The sequence below is a fragment of the Mycteria americana genome, chromosome 2, assembly GCF_035582795.1.
Source record: "Mycteria americana isolate JAX WOST 10 ecotype Jacksonville Zoo and Gardens chromosome 2, USCA_MyAme_1.0, whole genome shotgun sequence".
NCBI lineage: Eukaryota > Metazoa > Chordata > Aves > Ciconiiformes > Ciconiidae > Mycteria > Mycteria americana.
In genome coordinates this window covers 140064910-140087543 of record NC_134366.1, presented here as the reverse complement: position 1 = coordinate 140087543, position 22634 = coordinate 140064910, and the positions used below count along the sequence as shown (strand labels likewise).

The 22634-nt window shown below is 38.4% G+C and overlaps 1 protein-coding gene across 5 annotated transcripts in view; it reads left to right on the top strand.

Annotated features, from left to right (window-relative positions):
• STAU2 (staufen double-stranded RNA binding protein 2) overlaps nt 1-22634 on the top strand; it is a 175402-nt gene that overhangs the window by 48642 nt on the left and 104126 nt on the right. For all 5 annotated transcript variants that reach the window (XM_075494819.1, XM_075494820.1, XM_075494815.1 and 2 more), the window contains 4 exons: nt 6269-6428; nt 11534-11641; nt 17616-17828; nt 21419-21556. In XM_075494819.1, coding sequence (XP_075350934.1) covers nt 6269-6428; nt 11534-11641; nt 17616-17828; nt 21419-21556 — 619 coding nt within the window. The remainder of the gene's footprint in view (nt 1-6268; nt 6429-11533; nt 11642-17615; nt 17829-21418; nt 21557-22634) is intronic.

Below are 22634 nucleotides of genomic sequence, written 5' to 3'. Positions count from 1 at the left end.
CTTATTGGGCTGGGAAACAGGGAGTCCTGTGATGGCAAAGGCTGGAAGCTTGTAACTTTTGGCACCAGGAGGAAGGCTTCTGTTCCACCTGCAGATCTGCAATGACAACTTCAGTGCCATGGCATCAGATGAGGGCCTGGGAGCCCTCGAAGCACCTGAGCCCTGCAGCAGCACCAGAAGGAAGCAGCAAGTGATAATAGTGGGCAGCTTCCTACCACAGGGACAGAGACTACTATCTGTGAACCTGACCTGCTGTGCAGGAAGGCTTGCTTCTCACTGAGGGCTTGGATTGGGACATTGTCGATAGACTGCCAAGGGTTGTCTGTTCCTCAGACTATTACCTACTGCTGCTCTTCATTGTGGGCATCAATGATACTGTAAGGGGACACACGGAGCATAACAAGCATGACTACCTGACTACAGAGATTTGATTTTTACAACTGTGGCACCCTTTTTGTGGACCAGTGCTTGGAAGAGACAGGATCCACCTGATCAAGTGGGGGAAGCATTTTTATCAACAGGTTGGCCAATCTGGTCAAGAGAGCTTTAAAGTGACAGAGAGTGGAGTTGACCTATAACCAAGTGACGAAGTGATGGACCAGGTTAGTAAGCAAAGACTTAAGGGTTATATTGACAAGAGAGACCCTAAAACCAACAAAACAGGGTTGAAGGGGTCCAACTCCAAGTGTATGCACACAAGTAAAGGAAGAGCCTACAGGACAGCATAAAGGGGGAAGTCCTTATACCCTTTCGGGGAAATTAGTACACTTGGGTTCCTATCTGAAGTGGCAATACACTTACACACTTATCACGGAGAATGAACAGGAGGAATGAGATGTCTGTGTGCAGCTGCTGCAGGGCTACAACCTTAATGGAATCACAGAGCATGGTGGTATAGCTCACACAAATGGAGTGCTGCAATCGATGCATACAGGGTCTTTAGGAAGGACAGGCCAGGATGGCAAGGGCAGAGTGTTGTCCTTTATGTGAGAGAGTGGTGGGAATGCATGAAGCTGTGCCTGGGGATGAGGGAAGAGACAGCTGATAGTTTATGGGTCAGATCTGGAGGGCATACCAATATGGGTGATATTGTGGTGGGTGTCTCCTACAGACTGAATGATCCAAGAAGAAGTCTGAATGATCCAAGAAGAAGTAGATGAGGTCTTTTTCACGTAACTGGAAGAAGGTTCATGGCCACGGGCCCTGGTCCTCATGGGGGACTTTAACCACCCCAGTATGTGTTGGAGGGACATCACAGCAGGGCATAAGCAATCCAGGAGGTTTCTGGAGTGCATCAGTGACAACTTTCTGACATAGGCGATTGAGGAGTCAGTGAGGAGGGTTACTCCTTCCGGTGCTCACACTTTCAAACAAAGAACAACTGGTCAGGGATGTGAAGGTTGGGGTCAGTGTAGTGACCATGAGATAGTGACAGGATCTTGAGAGGAGAGAACAAGGCAAATATCACAGATCACAAACTGGACTTCAGGATAGCAGACTTGGGTCTCTTCAGAGACCTGCTTGGAAGAATCCCAGGGGATACAGTCCTGAAGAGAGGAGGAGTCCAGGATGAATGGTTTAACCATCCATCCCGATGTGCAGGTAGGCAAGCAAAGGCAGCAGGAAGCCTGCGTGGATGATCAAGGAACTTCTGACTAAACTCAAACAGGGTTTGTGACCCAGGTGAGGTGTCCCAGGATGAATGTAGAGACACTGTACAAGTGTGCAGGTAGGGGGTTAGGAAAACTGAAGTCCATCTGGAGTTGAGACTGGAAAGTGATGTGAAGGGCAATAAGATGGGCTTCTACAGCAGCAAAAGGAAGATGAGGGACCCATTGTTGAGTGGGGCAGGTGACCTGATGACAAAGGACATGGAAAAGATGGAGGTACTCAAAATGCCTTCATCTTAGTCTTTACTGATAAGACTGGCCTTCAGGAGTCCCAGGTCCCTGAGATCAGCAGAAGAGTCTGGAGCAGGTTAAGACTTACCCTCAATGGAGGAGGATCAGGTTGGGGAACATTTAAACAGACGGGACAGGTCCATGAGCCCTGATGGGATGCACCCATGAGTGCTGAGGGAGCTGAATGATGTCATAGCGGTGTCACTCTTGATTATCTTTGAAAGATTGCTGTGACTGGGGAGGTTTCTGAGGACTGGAAGAAAGCAAATTTCACTCCTATTTTCATGAAGGGCAAGAAGAAGGATCTGGGAAAACAGTAAGTCAGTCAGCCTCACTTCAATCCCTGAGAAGATGATGGGGGAAATCATCTTGAAAACCATTTCTGAGCATATTAAGAATGACAGGTGACTGTAAGTAGTCAGCATGGATTTAAGAAGGTAAGATTGTGCCTGACCAATCGGATAACCTTATACAGTGAGATGACTAGCTTGGTGGATGAAAGGGGTGGATGTTGTTTATCTTGACTTTATCAAGGCTTCTGACACTATCTCTTATAACATCCTCATTGACAAACTGGTGAAATATAGCCTAGATAAATGGGCCGTGAGGCAGTTTGAAAACTGGCTGAACTGCCAGGCTCAAAGGATTGTGATCAGTGGCACAAAGTCCAGCTGGAGGTCAGTCACTAGTGGTGTAGACGAGTGGTCAATACTGGGGCCAGTACTGTTTAATATCTTCATTAATGATCTGGATGATGTGGCAGTGTACCCTTAGCAAGTTTGCAGATGATACAAACCTGGGAGGAGTGGCTGACGCGCCAGTGGATTCCTCTGCTATCCAGAGAGACCTTGACAGGCAGGAGAAGTGGGCAGGCAGTAACTTCATGAAGTTCAACAAAGGGAAATGCAGATCCCTGCACCTGGGCAGGAATAACCCCATATATCACGACACAATGGAGGCCAACTGGCTGGAAAGCAGCTGTGCAGAAGAGGACCTGGGGGTCCTGGTGGACACCAAGTTAAACATGAGCTAGTAATGTGCCCTTGCAACACAGGTGGCCAACAGCACCCTCAGCTGCATTTAGAAGAGTGTTGTCAACAAGTCGAGGGAGGTCATCCTTCCTCTCTAATCAGCCCTGGTGAGGGGCTACATCTGGAGTGCTGGGTCCAGTTTTGGGCTCCCCAGTACAACAGAGACATGGACATACTAGCACAAATTTGGTGAAGGGCCACTAAGGTGGTTAAGGGACAGGAGTATCTCTCATCTGAGGAGAGAGTGAGAGAGCTGGGACTGGTTAGCCAGGAGAAGAAAAGGCTCAGGGGGATCTTATCAATGTGTATAAAATACGTGAAGGGGGTAAGTAAAGAAGGTGGAGCCAGGCTCTTTTTAGTGGTATCCAGTGAAAAAGAAGCACAAACGGAAATACAAGAAATTCCATTTAATCATAAGAAAAGAAAGGACTTCTTGACTGTGAGGGTGGTCAAACACCAGGGCAGGTTGCCAGACAGGTTGTTGTATCAACCACCTTGGAGATACTAAAAGCCCAACGGGAAGTGGCCTTGAGCAGTCTGCTTTAACTGACCTGCTTTGACCAGGGGGGTTGAACTAGGGGATCTCCAGAGGTCACTTCCCACCTCAACTATTCTGTGTTTCCATGGTAAACCAAGGAAAGACTTTCAGAGGAATCACGCTAGCGGTGTAGAGGAGCCAGGGACAGACAGCTCTAAGCCATTTGTGGAAGCAGTGGAGTTGATCGTGACTATACTGATGAAGCTTTTAATTATTTTTCCCTTCATTTTAAATAAGTGTAATATTTTTCACTTTGGTAATATAGTTTGACCTATGTTTGGTGTCAAAGGCCTGTTCCTGATTCTTAGATTAAATTCTTTCAAGGTATTATTTACATCTATTGCCTGCATATTCCCTAAATTTATTTTTAATATTCCCTAAAGCAATATTGCAAACCAAATAAAAGTAATAAATCAAAGGAAAATGTTGTTATAGGAAGCATTTTATGTAAACTCATTAAGTCAAGGGAAAGGGTGAAATTCTGCCTTTCACTTTAAAAACTACCATTCTTTTTGAGGTAAATCTCATTCTGAAGCCACTGTACTTTTTACTGTAGATTTTGTCAAATTGATAGTGTCTTGGTATTGTGTTTGTACCTTTTAGAAGCAGAGGGAGGCAGAAGGTGAATGTTGTATGCCAGAAGCAACGAAGGACATAGTGGAGTGCGATAGAAATTAACATTCTTGAACTGTTTCATTGGTTTGACAGTTGCTTTGTTAACGAATGGCACCGTGGTGTTTGAGTTTCATTATACATGTAGGAGCATTGCAATGTTCTTCCAGAAAGAGTGGGCAAGCACTGGAACGGGTTGCCCAGAGATGTTGCGGAATCTTCATCCTTGGAGATATCCACAATACCATGGACAATGCCTGAACAAGACAGTGTAACTTCAGAGCTTGACCCTGCTTTGGGTGCTACATTGGACAAGATAACCTCCAGGAGCCTTTCCAACCTGAGTTATTCTATAATTTTATGAAAATGTTACATAAGGAAATGCATTTCCAGGCCTTAATAATTCCCTATAACTGTGTTAAACTGTAAATAGGAAAGCAAAGTAAATACCCACTTTTTGCATGTCGTAAAGGCAACTTAGCTCACCCCTCCAAGGCCCTATAGCCAGAAGCTTGTTGGAGCCAGTATTATGGTTTTGCTCTTTCCATATAAACGTATTTTTAGAATTAGGCACAAAGTTCAGGGACACTGAGACTGGAGTGCTTATTCACACTTGTTTGGGTTTGAAGTATGCTGCTAGCTGAAAAACTTTTTATTTTGTTTTATAATTGAAACAAATTAATTGCAATTATTGATGAAAAGTCAGAAAGTCTTCATACAAAAAAATCACCATCCATGTCAACAGATGAAAAGGGAGAGAGCATGCTTTAGTAACGATCCTTTAAGAGGAAGAAGGAAAAATGTAGTACTTTGCTGTGCTTTTGAGTGATTCTCATTTTGTTGCAACGGACCTAGCTTTTGGCCACGCTTTTGGAATACTGGGCTTTTTTACATTGCTGTAAAATATGTACAAGTTATTTGTCATAAATGAGAAACCATTTCTGATAGGTATATATTTTTCCAAGGACTAAATCTCCAGTGTGTTAGAAAAGCCTGTGTTTGTGGAAGGAGCACAGGCAGACTAGACCACAGAGTATGAAGCAAATTCCCTCACCTATGTAGAATATAATTAGAGGACTTTTTGGAAATGTTCTTTTAAAAGATTATAGTTTTAACAGTGACTAGAACTAATTATCTGTGCGGAATTGCTTTTTCTGAGTCGGGCGGGGGCAGGGGGGGAATACTTCTTTTCTGTAGAAATTGCTTATGTGGACAAGCTCTTATATTTAGTTGTCACAGTGCTGTGACAGGACCTCCCAAACCCAAGAATGGCATTACATCTCTTTCTTCATTAGCTGCTAGCGAGACAGGTTTCAGGGTAGGGATTATGGCTTGGGTTAGCTATTTTTATTACTGAAAATAGAGATGTGGAGTTGATGATATGAATAAAGATACTGCTTTCTTTGAGGAATAATAGCTGTGTCAGTTCATAGGAAAACATTGAATTTTTTGCTTTATCTTTCTTTCAGTCTTTTTCAGGCATATTCAGAAAAACAAACCCTGCCATTATATTTGGAATTTTTTCTGTAGGAAGCAAAAAATAGGAAAACAATGTGGTGGTGATTGCTGCTTTTCTTTTAGTCCCTGGAAAATGTTTGGCTATTGCAGTGTTGGAGAAGAGCTTCTCCCTACCCTTTGTTACACTTTGGAAGAGAACTCCTTATCCTCTACAACAATTTCAATACTTGAGTTTTAAAAAGAGGCTAGAAGTACATTGTCCAGGTCCCTCGCTCTCTGCCATCTGACTTTTTGTTGTCCCCAAGAGATGAGCTGTGCCGGCAGGTTTCAGAGGAGAGACCTCACAATCCTTCTTCCTCTGTGCCACTTTGCTGTGGGACAGGAGTTGTCTCCCAGGCACGGCTTCCACTAGAGCTTTCGGTTCTCCTTAGGTTTAACCTTCTCAAGACTCAAACCAAGAAGAGAGCAGAGCTGGGCTGTTGGGCTGAAGTATAGTAGCACTCGTTGCAGAGCCCTGCAAATGTGGGTGAAGAGCTGGTTTGCACGTAGGAACTGCTGTCAGAGTTACTGACGGCCTTGCTGAGGAACAGTCCATGTATTTGAGTGTTAGGTCTTACTCTGTGAGAAAAGGTAATGTTTTATCCCTAACTACTGCTCTATATTACATAAAATTGATGGTTAAAATTCGTAACTTGTATTGCTGTTTTCTTTTCATGACTTCTTTCCAGGTATCACTGCCCAGTGCCTAAAATTTTCTATGTCCAGTTAACTGTTGGCAACAGTGAGTTTTTTGGTGAAGGAAAGACTCGTCAAGCTGCTAGACATAATGCTGCAATGAAGGCCCTTCAAGCTCTCCAGAATGAACCTATTCCAGAAAAATTACCTCAGGTTTGTGTTTCAGAAAACTGTTCCTAATCTTCACGTTAAGATACCAAATCTAACAATTTATTTGCCAGTTTTTCAAAGTTTAATTTTTAGTGTTTTTTTTTCATATTAGCCTCAGTAATTAGAGAAGCAATACTAACAAATTTTTAGTGCTATTTGTTTATAATAGCACACCTGACATGAAACTAGACTTAAATAACAAAAAAAGTTAGCATTTTAAAGATGGGATTGCCAACAGTGATGAAGTAAAAAATAAGATAAAATATTTCAGATTATACCAAAAGTGGAGAAAATGTCCATTTAATCAGTGGCTTCATGTAGAATGAATTATTAATATTGAATGTGTGTTGTGCCATGAATGTCATCTTTACAGTTTAAATGACTTGTCCCTAGTGTACCTAAGAACATGACGGAGCTCACTGACAGCTACTGATCACCTATCTGATGGTTTTAGGCTTTTAGCCATTAGTACCTTTTTAAATAGCTAGCTTTCTCACTGCTATGTTTGTAAGTGGTATATATTGCTACTTAAAAATGGAAACATTTTGTCATATTTTAAAAAATATTTAACAGAAAAATTACTCTCAGAATAATCTGCAAATTGAAAGGACAAATATAACAAAATTGCCCAGTCAAGTAAGCCAAAATAAATGCATGGGGAGACAATCTTTATTTTGTACACTCTTTCCGATGACGCCTGTTGAACCCTTGTGCACAGTACAAAACATTACTAATAGTACCTTCAGTGTCTTGTGTGGTAGTTTTGAGCTGCTTTTTCAGAATGGAAATAATTTTCTCTACTAAAAAAAATCTTTGTTCTTTCTGCCTCACCCTGTGTCTACGTCCTCCTTTGATCCAAAGAGAGGTTGACTCACCCTTTTGTTTTGCTATATTATTTTTCTGGATCAGGAAATTCTCTTCAAAATCACTTACTATAATTAATATTGATTTTTTTTTAATAACAGGAAAACTATTAAAAAAGAATATGTAAAGTCTTAGGAAGAATCCCTATTTCCTTTCTCATTGTTAATTCCCTTCCTTTCTCTTTTGGTTTCCAGAAAAATGTATTGGTTGATAATGAATCCTTAGCACAAACCTGAGTGGGAATTTCATATTATTGAAACATATTTTAACTCAGCATACTCTTAGTTTTTGAAAATTATATGTTTAATATTGTATCTTATCAAAAGAATCTTTGAATTCAAGATATCCATTAATCAGAATGAAAATGAAACCACTAAGTGCATAGGATAAGAAGTGGTAGACGGAAGTAAAGAATATATATAAGTAACATGGATATGTACTTGGTTTATATGCTGACTTTTCATAGCCCAAGTACATATGTAATTACCTAGCAAAAGTAATAAAATCTTTAATTAACATTCTTGCCTAATTGGGTCTATTTAGTGTCTATTTACATCAGTGTCTGTTAGGATGTGCATACTTTCAGAAGATGTATTCATGGCAAATTGAGTTTCCTCAATTCTTGTAGCATGCTATAGTGTTGTCTCTCTCATGAGCTAATGAAGTAACTTAGTTCTTCTCTTAACCACCATAAGTTATATATGTAAACTGAATCAAATCCACAGTTAGCTATGAGAAAAATAGGGAGGACTTACCAGGAGACAATACCATAGATTAGCTGAGACATTCACATAGTACTTGCAAGACCTGTGGGAGCACTGTGAGTTTTTGGTGCAGCAGTTGAAGACTACTTGGGATACTGTAAGATCTTAATAGCAGGTGTGTGTGGGCAGGAGACTAAATCGAGTCCTCAGTCAGGAAAACCTCCATGGCTTGGTCATGCTGAGGGTAAAGGGAGCTGATTGTGGGCTAGTCATGAAGAAACATGTCTGTCACTTCATGGGTTAGAGTTGTAGGTGACTGGAAAAGGCTGGAGATGACACTATGCCTAGGTCATGATGGAGTACAAAGATCTGCATCGTCTGGAGCCGAGTGTAGCGCTCCAGAGAACTGGAAGTTGGTTGAAGTAGAGTTTAAGGGCTTCATGGTGCCGAGGTTCAGGCTCCTCCCTGCTGCTGGTCATATGAAGTGCACGCAGGGCTGCTACGCAGTGGTGGAATGTGCCCTCACCACAGGACATGGTCCAACTCAGTAAAACTCTGCTTTCTTCAGTAGAACTGACCTGCTTGGGTCCACCATGGAAGATGATTGATTCACCATTCCTCAAACATCATGCGTGGAACAGAGCCAGTACGCATTAGAGTCTGGCTGGCCTCAATTACGTGACTGACTGAGCTTTCTCCCCCAGTCACTGCCACTGTGCTTCCAATGAGAGCAGAGAGGGGAGTGAGGACAGACCTGCTGGTACTGATCTAGCCCTGCATCCCATTAGTAACTCAGTGAAATTCACTGGAATGGGATGCATGGAGTATAGCACAGTAAATACATGGCTTTACCTTTTGACCTTCGTAACCGTGTTTGCCTAATGCAGGCTTCTATATGTTCTTTCATTTCGAGATACCCTTTTTTTCCTTTTTTTCCTTTTTTTTTTTTTGAACTTAGTTAAGGATTCATTTTTTACCCATGTTAAACCATTGAAGAGGAATATTGCCATCTTAATACTTCATTGCGCAAACGTGTAGAAGAGCGTAAGGTGAGCAGAAACAAAAAGCAATCGGCAAACAAGGCAGGGTTACAGGTGCCTGTGAACCTACTTTCATAAAAGAGCTATTGTGTGTATGCCAAAGCACCTCTGCTGTCTCATAGATGTGAGGCTAAGAAAGGCCTTACAATTAAAGTGTCAGTTGTGGAATGAGGATCAAATTTAAATCCAAAGTACTTGAGACACTCCTGAACATATTTTATCTTCCTTAAGGAAGTCATATGACTAAGGCTTGAAACTTTATTGCTCAGTACTAAGGTCTAAGCCTTAAAGTCTATGATCCTCCATATTGTCCACTCATGGTTACGCTCTCTACTGTGTTTGGTGGAAAAATATGCAAGGAGTGAAATTGTAAGGGCAGAAGGGACAATTGGGGATTTTCTGGACTGATGTATTTGTATTAATCATGAAATTTTGAACAGTAATTTCTACATTAGACTCTATATATCTGGTTAGGCTAGAGTATAGCTAGAAAACCTACAAATTCTTGACTTAAAGGTTTGGTGACAGTCCAGTGGGCTTTATATTACTTTATGTAAATTATGCCAATGATTGATTATTCTCCATTTCAAAGATAATTTGCAAGGTATTTCTTCTAAATTTGCTTAGCTTCATTTCCTATCTAATTGGTATTTTCTTATCTTTGCTAAATGTAACAAACAGATACCAAAAATCTCTCCCCCATATACATTTACAGATTATACGTAAGTAATTTTGAATCTTTTTATAGAACTGATTGTTTCCATAGTGTCTCAGTGTAAAGTTGTTTTTTCTAATCAGTAGTTCATCCTTGTGGCTTTTTTTGTCAGCTTTTCAGATTATCAGTATCCTTTATAAAACACAAACTCAACTGAATACAATACTGAGTAAGATTCTCACTAAGTTTTTTTACAGAATAGTACTACCCCACTCTTTATGTTTGGTATTCTTTATATCCCCAAAATATATTTTTACTTTAAAATATTGTCCTTTTAACTGTGTTCAGTTGATCTTTCTCAGTGAACCTAAGTCCTTCACTGAATCAATGCTTTGCCTGTCCTATAAATAATGACCTACATTCTTGATTTCAGTGGTACTTTACATTTAATTATATGAAATGAGCTAGAGGTCCTACATAATTTCATTCTAACTACCCTTGTTACTGCTTTGCACTGCACCCTTTATTTTCATCAGTTTCTATAAACTTTATAAATTTTCATTTTGTATGTAGCTCTAGATCAATGTCAGGAATGTAAATTGCTTTTTCAGACTCAAAATTTTGCGACCACTTAATGAGACAAAAAGTGCTTCAAGTCTGCATGCTATAGCTGACTGCTGTGGTTTTGGTCCTGTGTTATCTTAAAGATTAATAATTAAGAAATGGTAGATAAAAGACTGATAAATTTCATTGTTGATGTGAAGAACCTAATGCTTTTTTAATGTTATTTTATAACTTCGGTATCTGGATTTTTTAGCTATGCTGGTGGCTGAAGATTTAGATCAGACTTTGTTATGTAAGATGGGAACTCTGCAGGAACCCACCTAATTCAGCCCAAGTTTCTTTGATGTTTACCTCCACTAATAAAAAATTAGGAGCCTGGCCAAGGTTACATGGTTGTTGAGAGATCTCAGTTTGAAAGATTCAGGGCTTTGCAGTTTGAAAGTAGCTGCAAGTGAAACCTCTGAGAACTAAGGAAGATGTGGTCTGAGGAACAAACACCAAAAGGTAGCAGTTGCAGAAGGCGATAAGTCTTTGACTGATCCTCATGCTGGTGGTTGTCTGAGAAAAATAAGACTTACCTAAAGTGCAAAGCAAAGCTGAATTTTAGGCAGGATAATGTTTGCGTGTGCCTTTTGTTGTTTTATCTCTTAGCCTCTCTGTTTGTTATGTTCCTATGGATAAATAAATAATGTTCTGTGTTGAGCAAGCTGTTCTCTGTCACTACCTTTTCACACTGGTCATAACTCCCAGAGGGAAGTCGATGGAAGGGCCGTTAACCAGCTGGACCTGCTGAGGACACCTGTAACCTGGTGACCCAGTCAAAGTGTGGGGGTGATTCACTGAATTTCTTCGGAGAGAAGTACAGTCTTCTGTACTTTCCAAGAAGTACAGAAGACTTCTTCCTTGCTTGGAAGGGGTACCCACAGAGAGACTGAGAAACAGGTCAAAGGATCTGTTTGATCCTCATGTTCGACACAAGAAGTGTGTATTCAGATTATTATTATCCATGTCATTAATAAGACTAAAATCCATAGAAGTTGTTTTGCCATCTATCATTAATTTATAAACTAATGTGTATGTGTTCCTTTATTATGACGCATAAGTGCATTATATGTGGCTTCACAGTCAGTGGGTGTCTGATAATAGGGTGCTGAGAAGGATGTACAAACGCTGATTTACAGCATGACAGGAGAAAAAAGTCTTTGAGAAATCGGGGGAGAAGCGTATTACATATTTTATCTTCTAAAAATTGTAATATGATTATGTATTCTTCATTTTCAGAATGGAGAAACAGGAAAAGAATCAGAAGAAGATAAAGATGCAAACAAGTCTGAGATCAGTGTAGTGTTTGAAATTGCTTTGAAGCGCAATATACCTGTCAGTTTTGAGGTATGTGTTACGTACTTATCTGTTTGCTAAGAAAGTATTAAAAAAACCATGCCACTAAAACTCAACACAGTTAATAGTATTAATACATTATGAATGACATTTAAATTCATGCAAATTATAAATAAAAAATTGATCGTGTATGAGAGTCTAAGATACTGAGTTTTTACTATTAAATTAGATGCTCTTTCAGAAGTCTTAGAGACCTAAAATTTAGTTGCAAACAAGCGGATGGCAGAAAGACAGCTCAAGCATCTTCTGTATAGTGCTGTGGGATTAGAATCAGCCACACTCAGTCTGATTTGAAATAATCTTCAAAACAGTCAGCCAAAGTCTTTGCTTTAACTGTAGGCATTCATACACTACAAAAGTTCCCATTGAGACACTTTGCATTCGATATGCTGTTCAGAAAGTCACGAAAATCTTTTTATCTTCAACACTGTTTGACTCCTTATCTATCTCTATTTAAGCCATCATGATTTTTTTCTTCTCATTTCATATGATTTTATCTATGAACCTGCTTCTGACACCTTTGTTTACCTTAAGTAATAAAGAATATTTGGAATAGCTCCAATGCTATCAATGAACTAACTACAGGAGAATGAGTGATAGTAAAAGGAAAATTTTTCCAATGAGAAAGTTCTTACATAAACTGGTTGTAAAAATCTAACGTTGTGGTAGGAACCACCAGACTTTCAAGCTGTTTTTTTTTAAATTTTTTTTAAAATGCAGAAAATGCTAATGTAAGTGGCTCTTTAAAGTTTTATTTTTCTGCTTTTTGTTTTACATTTAAACTGAGTATATATGAAGGATGCGGGCAGTGCCTATACTGGTGATGGTTATTTTCTCCAGTGCTTTTTCCTTTTGAAGTTTAGGCACATAATTGCATGCCAAAAAAATAAATTATGCTGTGGCATGCCTTACAGTGTGCTGTATGCAGTTTACTGACATGTTTGGCCTATATCCATGAATTGGCCAATGTCAAATGAGCTATTTGGACCTTAGAAATCTGAGAAATCTCTCAGAAGGTAGGTAAGAGAGCTAAAGACAAAGAATATTGTTCTTGACTAAGGAATTCCTCAGTATAACAAATGCGTATGTGCTTCATATATATGGTCTATGTAATATGGACTAATTAGAAAGTTAAGAGAATGTAAAATCTTGAGGTTAAAAATGGGGTGTCTGGGGGTGTTGGTGTATCAATTTGCAGCTACATGGAAAGAACATAACTCTCATATAAGATCAGACATAATGGAAACACATGCCTGTGTTTCAAAAAGGAAGCTCATAATTAACGTTTCAGTTTTCGCACATCATTTTCTACCGTAAGTATTTAAAAGTATTTGGAATAGTTCCATACAAATCAATACACTAAACTACAAGGAGATGAATAGTTACGGGTCACAGAATCGCTTGGGGGTTGGAAAGAAAAGAGGGATAGTGCTCTGAATGTCTTCTTAACTTCATTCCTGTGTTTCAGCTTATTTAAGGGAGAGCATTTGGTAAGGAGAGAATGAAGGCAGAGATACTTAGTACAGGAAAAGTGTAATGTGTCACTTGCCAAAGAATGTTAACAACATTGAAAAAAGACAGTTTCTTGCTCTCCTGACAGGTTTTGTGTTATTTCCTGCCTTTAAATCTAAGTATAGGTGACAGTCTTAAATAGAGTTTTGATTGAACTTGATACTGGCTTATATTTCAATAAAACTGCTAAGCAATTATGGGTAATCCCCAGGATCTGATGTTTCTAATAAGATTTTATTTACAAATGGTTTTGTGTTATTCCAGGCAGGCATCAAAGCTTTCTCTAGCTTTTTTTTGTGTGATAGCTATAAAATGATCTGCCTTTTCTTCATCTGACGAAGCTTTAGCCAATATTCCAACAGTGCTGTGTTATGCAGCTAAGTAATGGTGATAAAGATATGTGAAGTTCTATGTAAACATGTCCTCAGAATTGCACAAGGAGTGGCAAATAGGGAGAGCATGCAGAACCCCATGAGTTTCTTCTGTCGATCCTGTTTTGTGTAATATGGCTAGTTTTAATTGCCTAGGAACTTCAGGATGACTTTTAAGAAATTTCTATCTATTAAATTGTTAATTCAAATAAAAGCATTCAATTCTAACAAAGAACAAGCTTTACTCCATACTTCTCACTGGTGCATCCTTAGCTAACCTTTATTTGTCAACTTTTAAATCAAAATGCATCTCCTCTAAGGCATTTGTGGGACTCTCAATGAACAATTTTTAAGGAGGGATACAAAACTGACTGCTATAGGAATTGTTAGAATAGCTGTAAAATGGTCACTTTGCTTCTTATTCCCTCCTTGATAGTATGGTAAAATCTTGCCTTTTTTGGTTCTCTTGCAACATATATGTTTTTTATTTCCGACTTGTCAGTAAAGAGTTGGGTGAGCCTAGAAGACGTAACTGAGGTCAGCAGCTTTGGGTTTTAGAACATGTTGGGGTGTTTCAGATTGTCATTTTATTTTCAGTATTTTTCTTTCGACTGGAGTGTTCTTTCTTTAGAATAGCAAATACAATAATATATTTCTTTTTTCATTCTCAGTATCAGGAATGAGGGGACAGAGTGCCTGAACAGTCACATTTTCTGCCCTTTCATGCGCTTCCAGTGTTCTGCTGGGAAAAAGAGTTGCAGTTTCTTGTGTCCCAATCTTTTCACAGTGAGGCAGAGATTCTGTGTTTTGAACCAGGAACAGACCAAATTGCTGACTCTGGGAGACTGAGCAAGTTCTCAGCGGGAGGTTTCACACCCATCTGGCTCCTGCTCTCCTGGGGATTAAGGCTTTCAGATTGGATGATTGACATACTGCGTAGCTCTCACTCAGGTTTTGCATGATGGTCACCCTTCCTTACTCCAGTTTTAATAAAACATCCAGACTTTTTTTTTTTCAGTGGGAAAATCTGGTATGTCTGCTTGCACAAGCACATGAAAAAATATTGGTATTTTAAAACTTCTAAATAATTATGGATGTAGGTGACATGTTTTTGTTGACCTGCTTTTTTCTCATCTTTTTTTTTTTTTTTTTTTGGTGTCCATTTAATCTTGTCATAATCTTTTGAATTTTCTACCTGGAGTCTCATTAATAATTGAAGCAGCGTTGCTCTTTCGTTGTAATCATACTGCTGTTTTTCATTTGTCAGCATGATTCATTAAGTTAAGCCAAATTCACTCTTGATGTAACTTGACCTTAGATGTGTTTTGGCCCCATGTGTTTTCTCTTGCTGGAGTTATTCTTTAAATCAGTGGAACAGAAAAAGAAAAGTGTATTGAACTGTCACCCTTAATCAAATTCTCAGCTTTAAATTAGCCATGATTTGGTCCACAGGTCGTATCTTTCAACTGAGGAAATAGTTTAATGTACTAATGCATATAGTGTTCTTGGATAGCAAAGGCTGAATTTCTTTTTAGTGTTTTCTGTCCCTAGGCTTATAGCACAACTGTTTGAAATCATGTGGAGTAAAAGGTCTAAAATCTGGGGTTAACAAAAAATGTTGTTAGGTAAATATTTTTTTTCTAAATTACCAAATTCGGATGTTTAGCTTGATCCAGATCCCATCTGAATCCTATGGGGTTCATTCCATTGACAACACAGACTTTTTTTCATTTGCACACTAACAAAGAAACAGTTTTGAATGTCTTCCAGGCAGTTATTTACCTTGTGTCACATGCTTAAAAGTTTAAAAGATGAAAAACCCACCAGAATACATTAGTTTTATATTAAGAAATGTATTTTCATGTATATGAAAATATAATCTGGTTTTGTATTAACATTCTTTTTCATATATATATATTTGTGTGCATTTTTTTATATATATATATATATATATATATATATATATATATATGAGAAAACTTATATAAAACTAATATTTTAGGAACCCACCAATTATTTCTTATTAAGTTATTTTGTCCTTTTTCATCTGGTCAGTATAGACATTCTTGTATGTTTTATTAATACATTATATTGCATGTAAGTAGAAACACCTATATAATGGTATTAGTAAGGCCACATAAAGATTAAGGACCTTAGTAAGGTTAATTTAGCCATGTCTTACGGCCAATGTATTGTAATACTTGGATAGCAATGTACAGGGATGGATTAAGGTATGAAATTTGAAAACAGAGTGGGAAACACTGCAGTGCAATGAAGGTGTTCGGCACCGATATGAAGCCCAACTGTGCCTGAGAGCGGGAGATCCCGGCGCTGGGCTCGTCCCAGCTCTGGTGCAGGCAGTGCAGCTTCCTGTGGCTCAGCGCGGGTCAGTGCCACGAAAGCACCGCTGCCTTCTCACGTGGTGAAGCGCTAGTGGGCAACTTTCAAGTGAGGCAATCTTGAAAACACTTCTGGAATTATTACCTGGAATCTTAGAGTGGGAACACTCCTGGACTACAACAGAAAAATCCCATGCTGGCACAGATGTCGTCTTATTCTGGGAAAATGTGGACAAAGTTGGCTGTTAATTTTCATTTTGTGTCTTTTTATTGATATATGCTGTGATAATTGTATTTGCTGGGTGAAGTTGCCACAAAAGAGGGCTTAAAAAAGAAATACAAGCCTAAGGAGACCTCATTACAGTGTAACAGCAAAACTAAATAATGCAAGGGACATGACCTTGATAAAAAGAACTTTAATACAAAACATGTTGTAATAATATTAAAGTTGAAGTTTTCAGCCCATTAAAAATATAGTTATTACACCAAGAAGGCCCTAGCACCTTTACCTCAGTTCCTTTGCACTCAGGCATTATACTTCAACAAATGGTTTGATGTACTTTCACCTACTGATAAAATGTGTATTTGTATTGATTTTGAAGATAAGACAAAGGGGTGCCTGTCAGATGCTCTAATGTCTCCTTATACGCATTACATGTAACAAAGATTAAATTAGGTAGCTGTTTCCGCCCATCAAACAAAATAACGGAACCTTTTCCCAAATGAGGTCTCTAATTCCTCATAGACATTATCCAGACCAGTAAATGGTGCACACATGAAGAGATGGCTATCTTAGCACTTGCGGTGCTGTGATTTGTTGGTGAATGCATCCTAACAGTATAGCCTCCTAAAAGGAGATGTGTGTGTGGAAAAATGAAGACAGAAAAAGAGCTAAAGGAAGGTATAGCGTTCAGAACTTCATTTTTTTCCATATTAGTGTAACTTTTAATAGTGGAGAAGCACTTCAAATGGGTTTTCTCATTGTCATCCTGAATATGTTTGGAAGGGAATGAATAAATGAAACTTTTCACAACTGATTGGCTTTTTTGTGAGTTACGGTGGCTCTTTTGATAATTCCTTTCGGTACTGTTGGGAGGGACAGCTGAGAGTTGTGGAGGCAAGACTGTGACAGCCTTTCAAATGTACAGGATATCACTCTGAGTTGTGTACTGTGGGCAAGGTAAGAGTTGAGAGCAGGCATGCTGCCTGCAGCTAGGACAGCATAAAAATATGGACCTTTAAGACTGAAGTTTGGGACCATGTGTGAACATCCTACGTTTTAATGATAATAGAAAAAAAATTACAAGCGGGTTGAAGTGATGCCATATAAATATAGTTTTGAATATGTTTTAGGTAAAGGAATAGCCAAAGCCTGGTGGACCTTCATGAACTGAATTTCTTTAGTATGTGAAGCACCTTGCAAGGAAAAAGACAGCAGCCTTGGTTTAAATATGCATTATTGTTGTGTATTGTGTTATTGTATAAATCTTTTTGAAAATATAGGTCTACAGTATTTTCTGTGAAACACTGAATATGATGGTTAGATTTGCTTTATCTAACTAGCCTTAATTTTCTGTCCTCAAACCTGGTACTGTCATTAATACTTTCCCAGATTTTATGAAAACCCATCTAATGCCTTCAATTAGCAGGAAAATTGCATTAGTAGTAAATACACTGCAGTGTACAAACATTAAGTTATATTCTTGTAGGGTGATTTGACTCAATGTTACTTTCACTTAAAAGGTGATTAAAGAAAGTGGACCTCCTCACATGAAGAGCTTTGTTACACGAGTTACAGTAGGAGAATTCACTGCAGAAGGAGAAGGCAACAGTAAGAAGCTCTCAAAGAAACGTGCTGCAATGGCTGTCCTACAAGAACTTAAGAAACTTCCTCCTCTTCCTGTGATTGAAAAGCCAAAACTTTACTTTAAAAAACGTCCAAAAACAATATTGAAGGTATGTGTCCACCTTTGACAGAATTAAGAGTGTTTGCTCAGAAAGTAACAGAGTTACTCAGATTTTAAATCAGTAAAGGCTTGTCATTTTCTGCTGATACTGTTATTTGTTTGCCTGTGCTAATATGCCTGTACTTTTTTAAATTCTGAGAATGCTGTGAAATTCTCAAACGTAATGGCTTATAAGGTGCTCGGCTTAAGAACTGAGCTCACATCACTGAAGTCTTCAGGGGGTTGGTTCAAGTCTAGTGGAGGATCAAAACCTCCAAGCAGCTCTGTACAGCCATGTGAATTTTTAGCATCATCTCCTCTGGGAGACCCTACTAGCATATATGGTGGTTCTCTCCCTGGTCTTTCCCCTTTCCCCGGTTCTTAAGAGGAAGAGAGAGATATGAAATAGTAGATACATGGGGAAATGGTGCTCAGTCCAGCTTCCTCCCCTCGTGGAGCTAGATTTGGGAGTTTTGTGGCTTCAGCTTCAATTTGTTTTGATTTTTGAAAGATTTGAAAGAAGGCCAAGAGTATGTTGACATCTCAGCCTAGTGTGTCACTTGTCAAGCACCAAAGGACAATACTTTTTTTGTTTCATGTGCCTGTATTTGATAATGCTCTTTAGCTCTCAAATACAGATAGAAAATCGACTGGACACCAGCCCTTGGAGGACTTGCGGACTTTGAACCATCCCTCCCTTAAAACATGCCCCATCTCAGAGGATATTAGTATGCTTCTTGCTGCACTGATGAGTTTTCCTTTAGAGGCTTTGGATTCTTGTGAGCTCAAGCTTCTTGAAAGGTGCTTTTATTTCTTGGTGGCAGTAGATTTATTGCTACTTCTACAATTCAGTCAGTCTGTGGTGACTAGCCCTGGTTTGTCTACTCATCCTAAATTCATACAAAACCAAAGGGTCATCTGAAGTAATTAGTCTTCCAAATGATCTGACAAAAGGAGCCACATAGTGTCCATATATTTATGAAGCATCACTACCTAGTCTCAGCACTGAACAACTAATCAGATTAACTTGTCATCTGTTCAGTGCAGAAGATGAGGCTTTGGAAGTGGCCAAAATCTTCTACATTTCATTTTACGTTAGGAAATATTATTTTGTGAGGAAGTAGTTAAACTCTTTGTACATGATTTTCTATTGTCTGGCATGTTGGATAGTCATTTAGGTATACATAAGGACACATTAATAGCCTTTCATATTCGTTGTAGGTCAGTGTAAAGAACGGTGGAGAGTTGCTCACTTTCTCTCTGGTCTTACAGAGTCACTGTTGCCCCATACTATGCTGGTCAGGAACCTCGAGACTAGAATTGCAGGAAAAAACAGGAAACCTTCATGTCCAAAACCTGTGCTTCAGAATATAGCTTTAGGAGCTAAATGTAATCTCTTTTTCTGTATTTGCGTCTTGTTAGTTAAAAAAAAAAAAAAAAAAAAATCTTCAATTTTTCTGAATTATGTCCATGGCTTGCATTATGTTAGGCTGGACAGCATTATACCAGTATGGCTTTAACTCAATCCTCATTGAGTGTTACATTGATAGATTGTAAAAATAAGTAAATCAGTACTTACTTTACTAAAAGTATGACGATTAGAAATCTGTACACTCAGTACACTGAGTGCAGAGTTCTGTAGGAGCAGCCAACAGAAAAGCCATCTAAAATAAGCAAATACTTTGGAGAGTGCGAAACTGGGTTTCGAAAATGTACAAAGGTCTTACTTCATCATCCTCCTCTTCTCATTTGCCTTCAAAACAGAATGAGTGATTTTTCAAAAAAAATTTAGGTTAATTAGATATCTGGCTCCTACTGAAATTCTGGGGATCTAATTCTCAAAAACTTCTAGGAAAAAATGAGCATAAAAAGTTATTTAATGGAAAGCTATCGGCATTAATGCAGTTTAAAGCTGCAAGATCTGAAAAAGCTATTGGCTCTGGCTGTCTCATTTTGGAAAGTTTTTCTCAAGAAAGATGCTAAGGGTATAATAATTTAAAAATCTCTTATATTACCATATACGATTTACATTACCATCTTAAATTGAATTATCCAAAGTTGACCATGTTAGAAAGAGACGTTAACAGTCAAAATAACCTGGATATGTAGAAGGTTTTATTTTTTGAATATCCAGACTTCTGAAATCCTTTCAGTGAGCCCATTTCTTTTAATTTAGCCTGCACATGTTTCGAGCATCAAAAAAAGTGACAACAATAACTTCTTTTTATTTGTATATGTATTTATGAGGCTATATCTTATGGCCTGCACTTTATTTAGCCTGCTCTGCATTTTGTCTCTGCCTGGCTCCTTGCCCACACAGCTGCCCTTGTGCATGACTTTGTCTTAATTCTTTCACCTACATCTTCTCTAACAACTTCAGGAGTTATGCTATAAAGGATCTGCTGCACAGCTTTCTTAATGTAATATCCCTCTCTAGTCTTTGCCTTCAGTTGCTGATCATCTCTTTAAGTTCTGGACCACTTGTTTGTTCTTATTTGAGAAGCCCAAACAAGCACGACTGATGATCTTCTCTTATCCTGCAAATGGCTTCATGAAAAGGAAATATCTCAATAACATAAAAACTATTCTACATTCAAATGCCATTTACATTTGCAAGTTCATTCTTTGTGTTATGGTATATAAATCAGTTAAATATGACTTCAGATAAATATTTTTGGGTCTTAATTTCTTCTCCTTAAGACCTACAAACAAATGTTTTCATAGCTATTTGGCTTGAGAGAGCATTTACCATGTGAGTAATAACGTATTAAAAGGATTTCAGCACTAGATCGTTTGTAAGGACTGTAGGTTTTCACCTGTCTGTGTAATCTTGGACAGACCAGTCTCTCAGTCTTTTTGTTTTTCCCCCATCAGATCAATTCCCCCACCAACCATACATTTTGACATGTTATTGTGAGGATTATTGTTTATTAAGCATTTTAAATGTTTTGTGGGTGGCTCACAATTCACAATACTTCTAGCTATTGGAGATAGTCCTCTCTGTCTTTTCTAGCTTCACTACATAAGAGTATTTTGAGGGTGAATTCCTATGACACACGAACAGAGTAAACCTTCTACACCTTTAGTTGCACTGTAGGATGGAAGGCAAGAGTGCTGAGAAGGAAGGCTGAGAGAGGCAGCTTCCTTGTTTTATGGCAAATCTTTTTTGTCCCCATGTAAATCCTACCTCTTCCTAGCATACTGCATGTTCCAGAATTGTAGCAACCTGTTTTAAGGGGCTAGGGGGAAGGGTCATAAAAATAGGTCAATGAGATATAATTGATTGATGAATCTGCTAATATTCATCCATCCCCATAGGATCTCCATAGATAGATGAGGGTAATAGTAGCTTACAGATGCTAGATATGCACACTACGTGCAACAGTGGCAGTCAATAGGTGCATATTATTTGATGCAGTTTTGAGCTTGAGGATTCTTATTTTCTGTCTCATGATCAGAAGATGGGAAGAAATTTACTTCTTATTCTCTCAAAGGGAGTATTAAAGAAAAGGTAACCCTAGTAAATGATTTATTGAAGCAGCATAATAGTTGTATGGATATATGCTGAAATAATGGTTCTTTCTTTTAAACCTGTTTTAGACTGGACCAGAATATGGTCAAGGAATGAATCCCATCAGTCGTCTGGCTCAGATCCAACAGGCCAAAAAGGAGAAGGAGCCAGAGTACGTTCTTCTTTCAGAGAGAGGAATGCCTCGCCGTCGAGAGTTTGTTATGCAGGTATCATCTGCTGTCATGTTAGAGATAACGCCCTTGCTGTGTTATGTTCAAACTCAAGCAAAATGGTGGCATAATAGAAGCGGATCCCTCTGTGTTTAGCTCTCCTTTACAGTCAGTTATACAAGAAGACTATGAAATACAGTATCAGAAAGCCAGTTTGAACTTTTTTCTTTAACACGTGGTGAAACAAACGGCAATTAGGTTATGTGCCTTCTAGTAGTTTTTCTTGTAGTGCTTTTGCATTTTTTTATACTCTTCTTATTTTTATTTCACCTGATGGTTTCTGTCTTTATCCCTGATGTTACTGTTTGTTCATGATTTATTTACCTTTACTAATCTTTTTGAAAAAAAAAAAAGGTTTTTTTGCTGTTGTTGATCAGAGGATTGCAATACAAACAAGTATTCTGAAATATGGGTATGAATATCTCCATATTACCAAGAATTTTGGTTTAAAAAAATAGTGTTGTAAATCTTGTAAGAACTCCTTTCAGATTTTCAGTTTCTTTGTGGCTTTGTTTGTATCTGAAATACCACAAAAAAGGCCTTCCATCACATGTTTTAGCCTGTCCAGTTAAAGGCTCTGGACCTAATACAGAAACAGTAGATCATTAATATTTCTTTAATTTTTAAATTAAGAACATTCACAAAGATTTGATATAACGGTGATATTTTGTTAGATAGCACAACGGCAGGTTAAGAAAGATTAGGAACAGGAAAGAATTCTTTTCTCTTGTGTTTTCACTCAGGGGTAATTTTGTGCCGGAACAATTCAGAACAGCATACCTGAACATGTTTTGACTTGTTGTCTACAAACCACACCAAAATGTCACTTCTGATCACAAGCAGATTTTATGACGTTCCAGCACCTCCTTCTTCAGAAAATTAGTTATGTTTTCACTTAAATCTTTAAGTCCCTCCTTCATGTCTATCAAGATAGGCTAGCAATCTTCATTTCCTTGGACCTCAGTGGCCTTTCTTGATGATTTATTATTTTTCTCTCTGAAGCAAAACAAGTTACTGGGTTCCTTTTTTTGCAGAATCTGATTTATGAGTATAAACTTAGATTTCCAACTTTTTA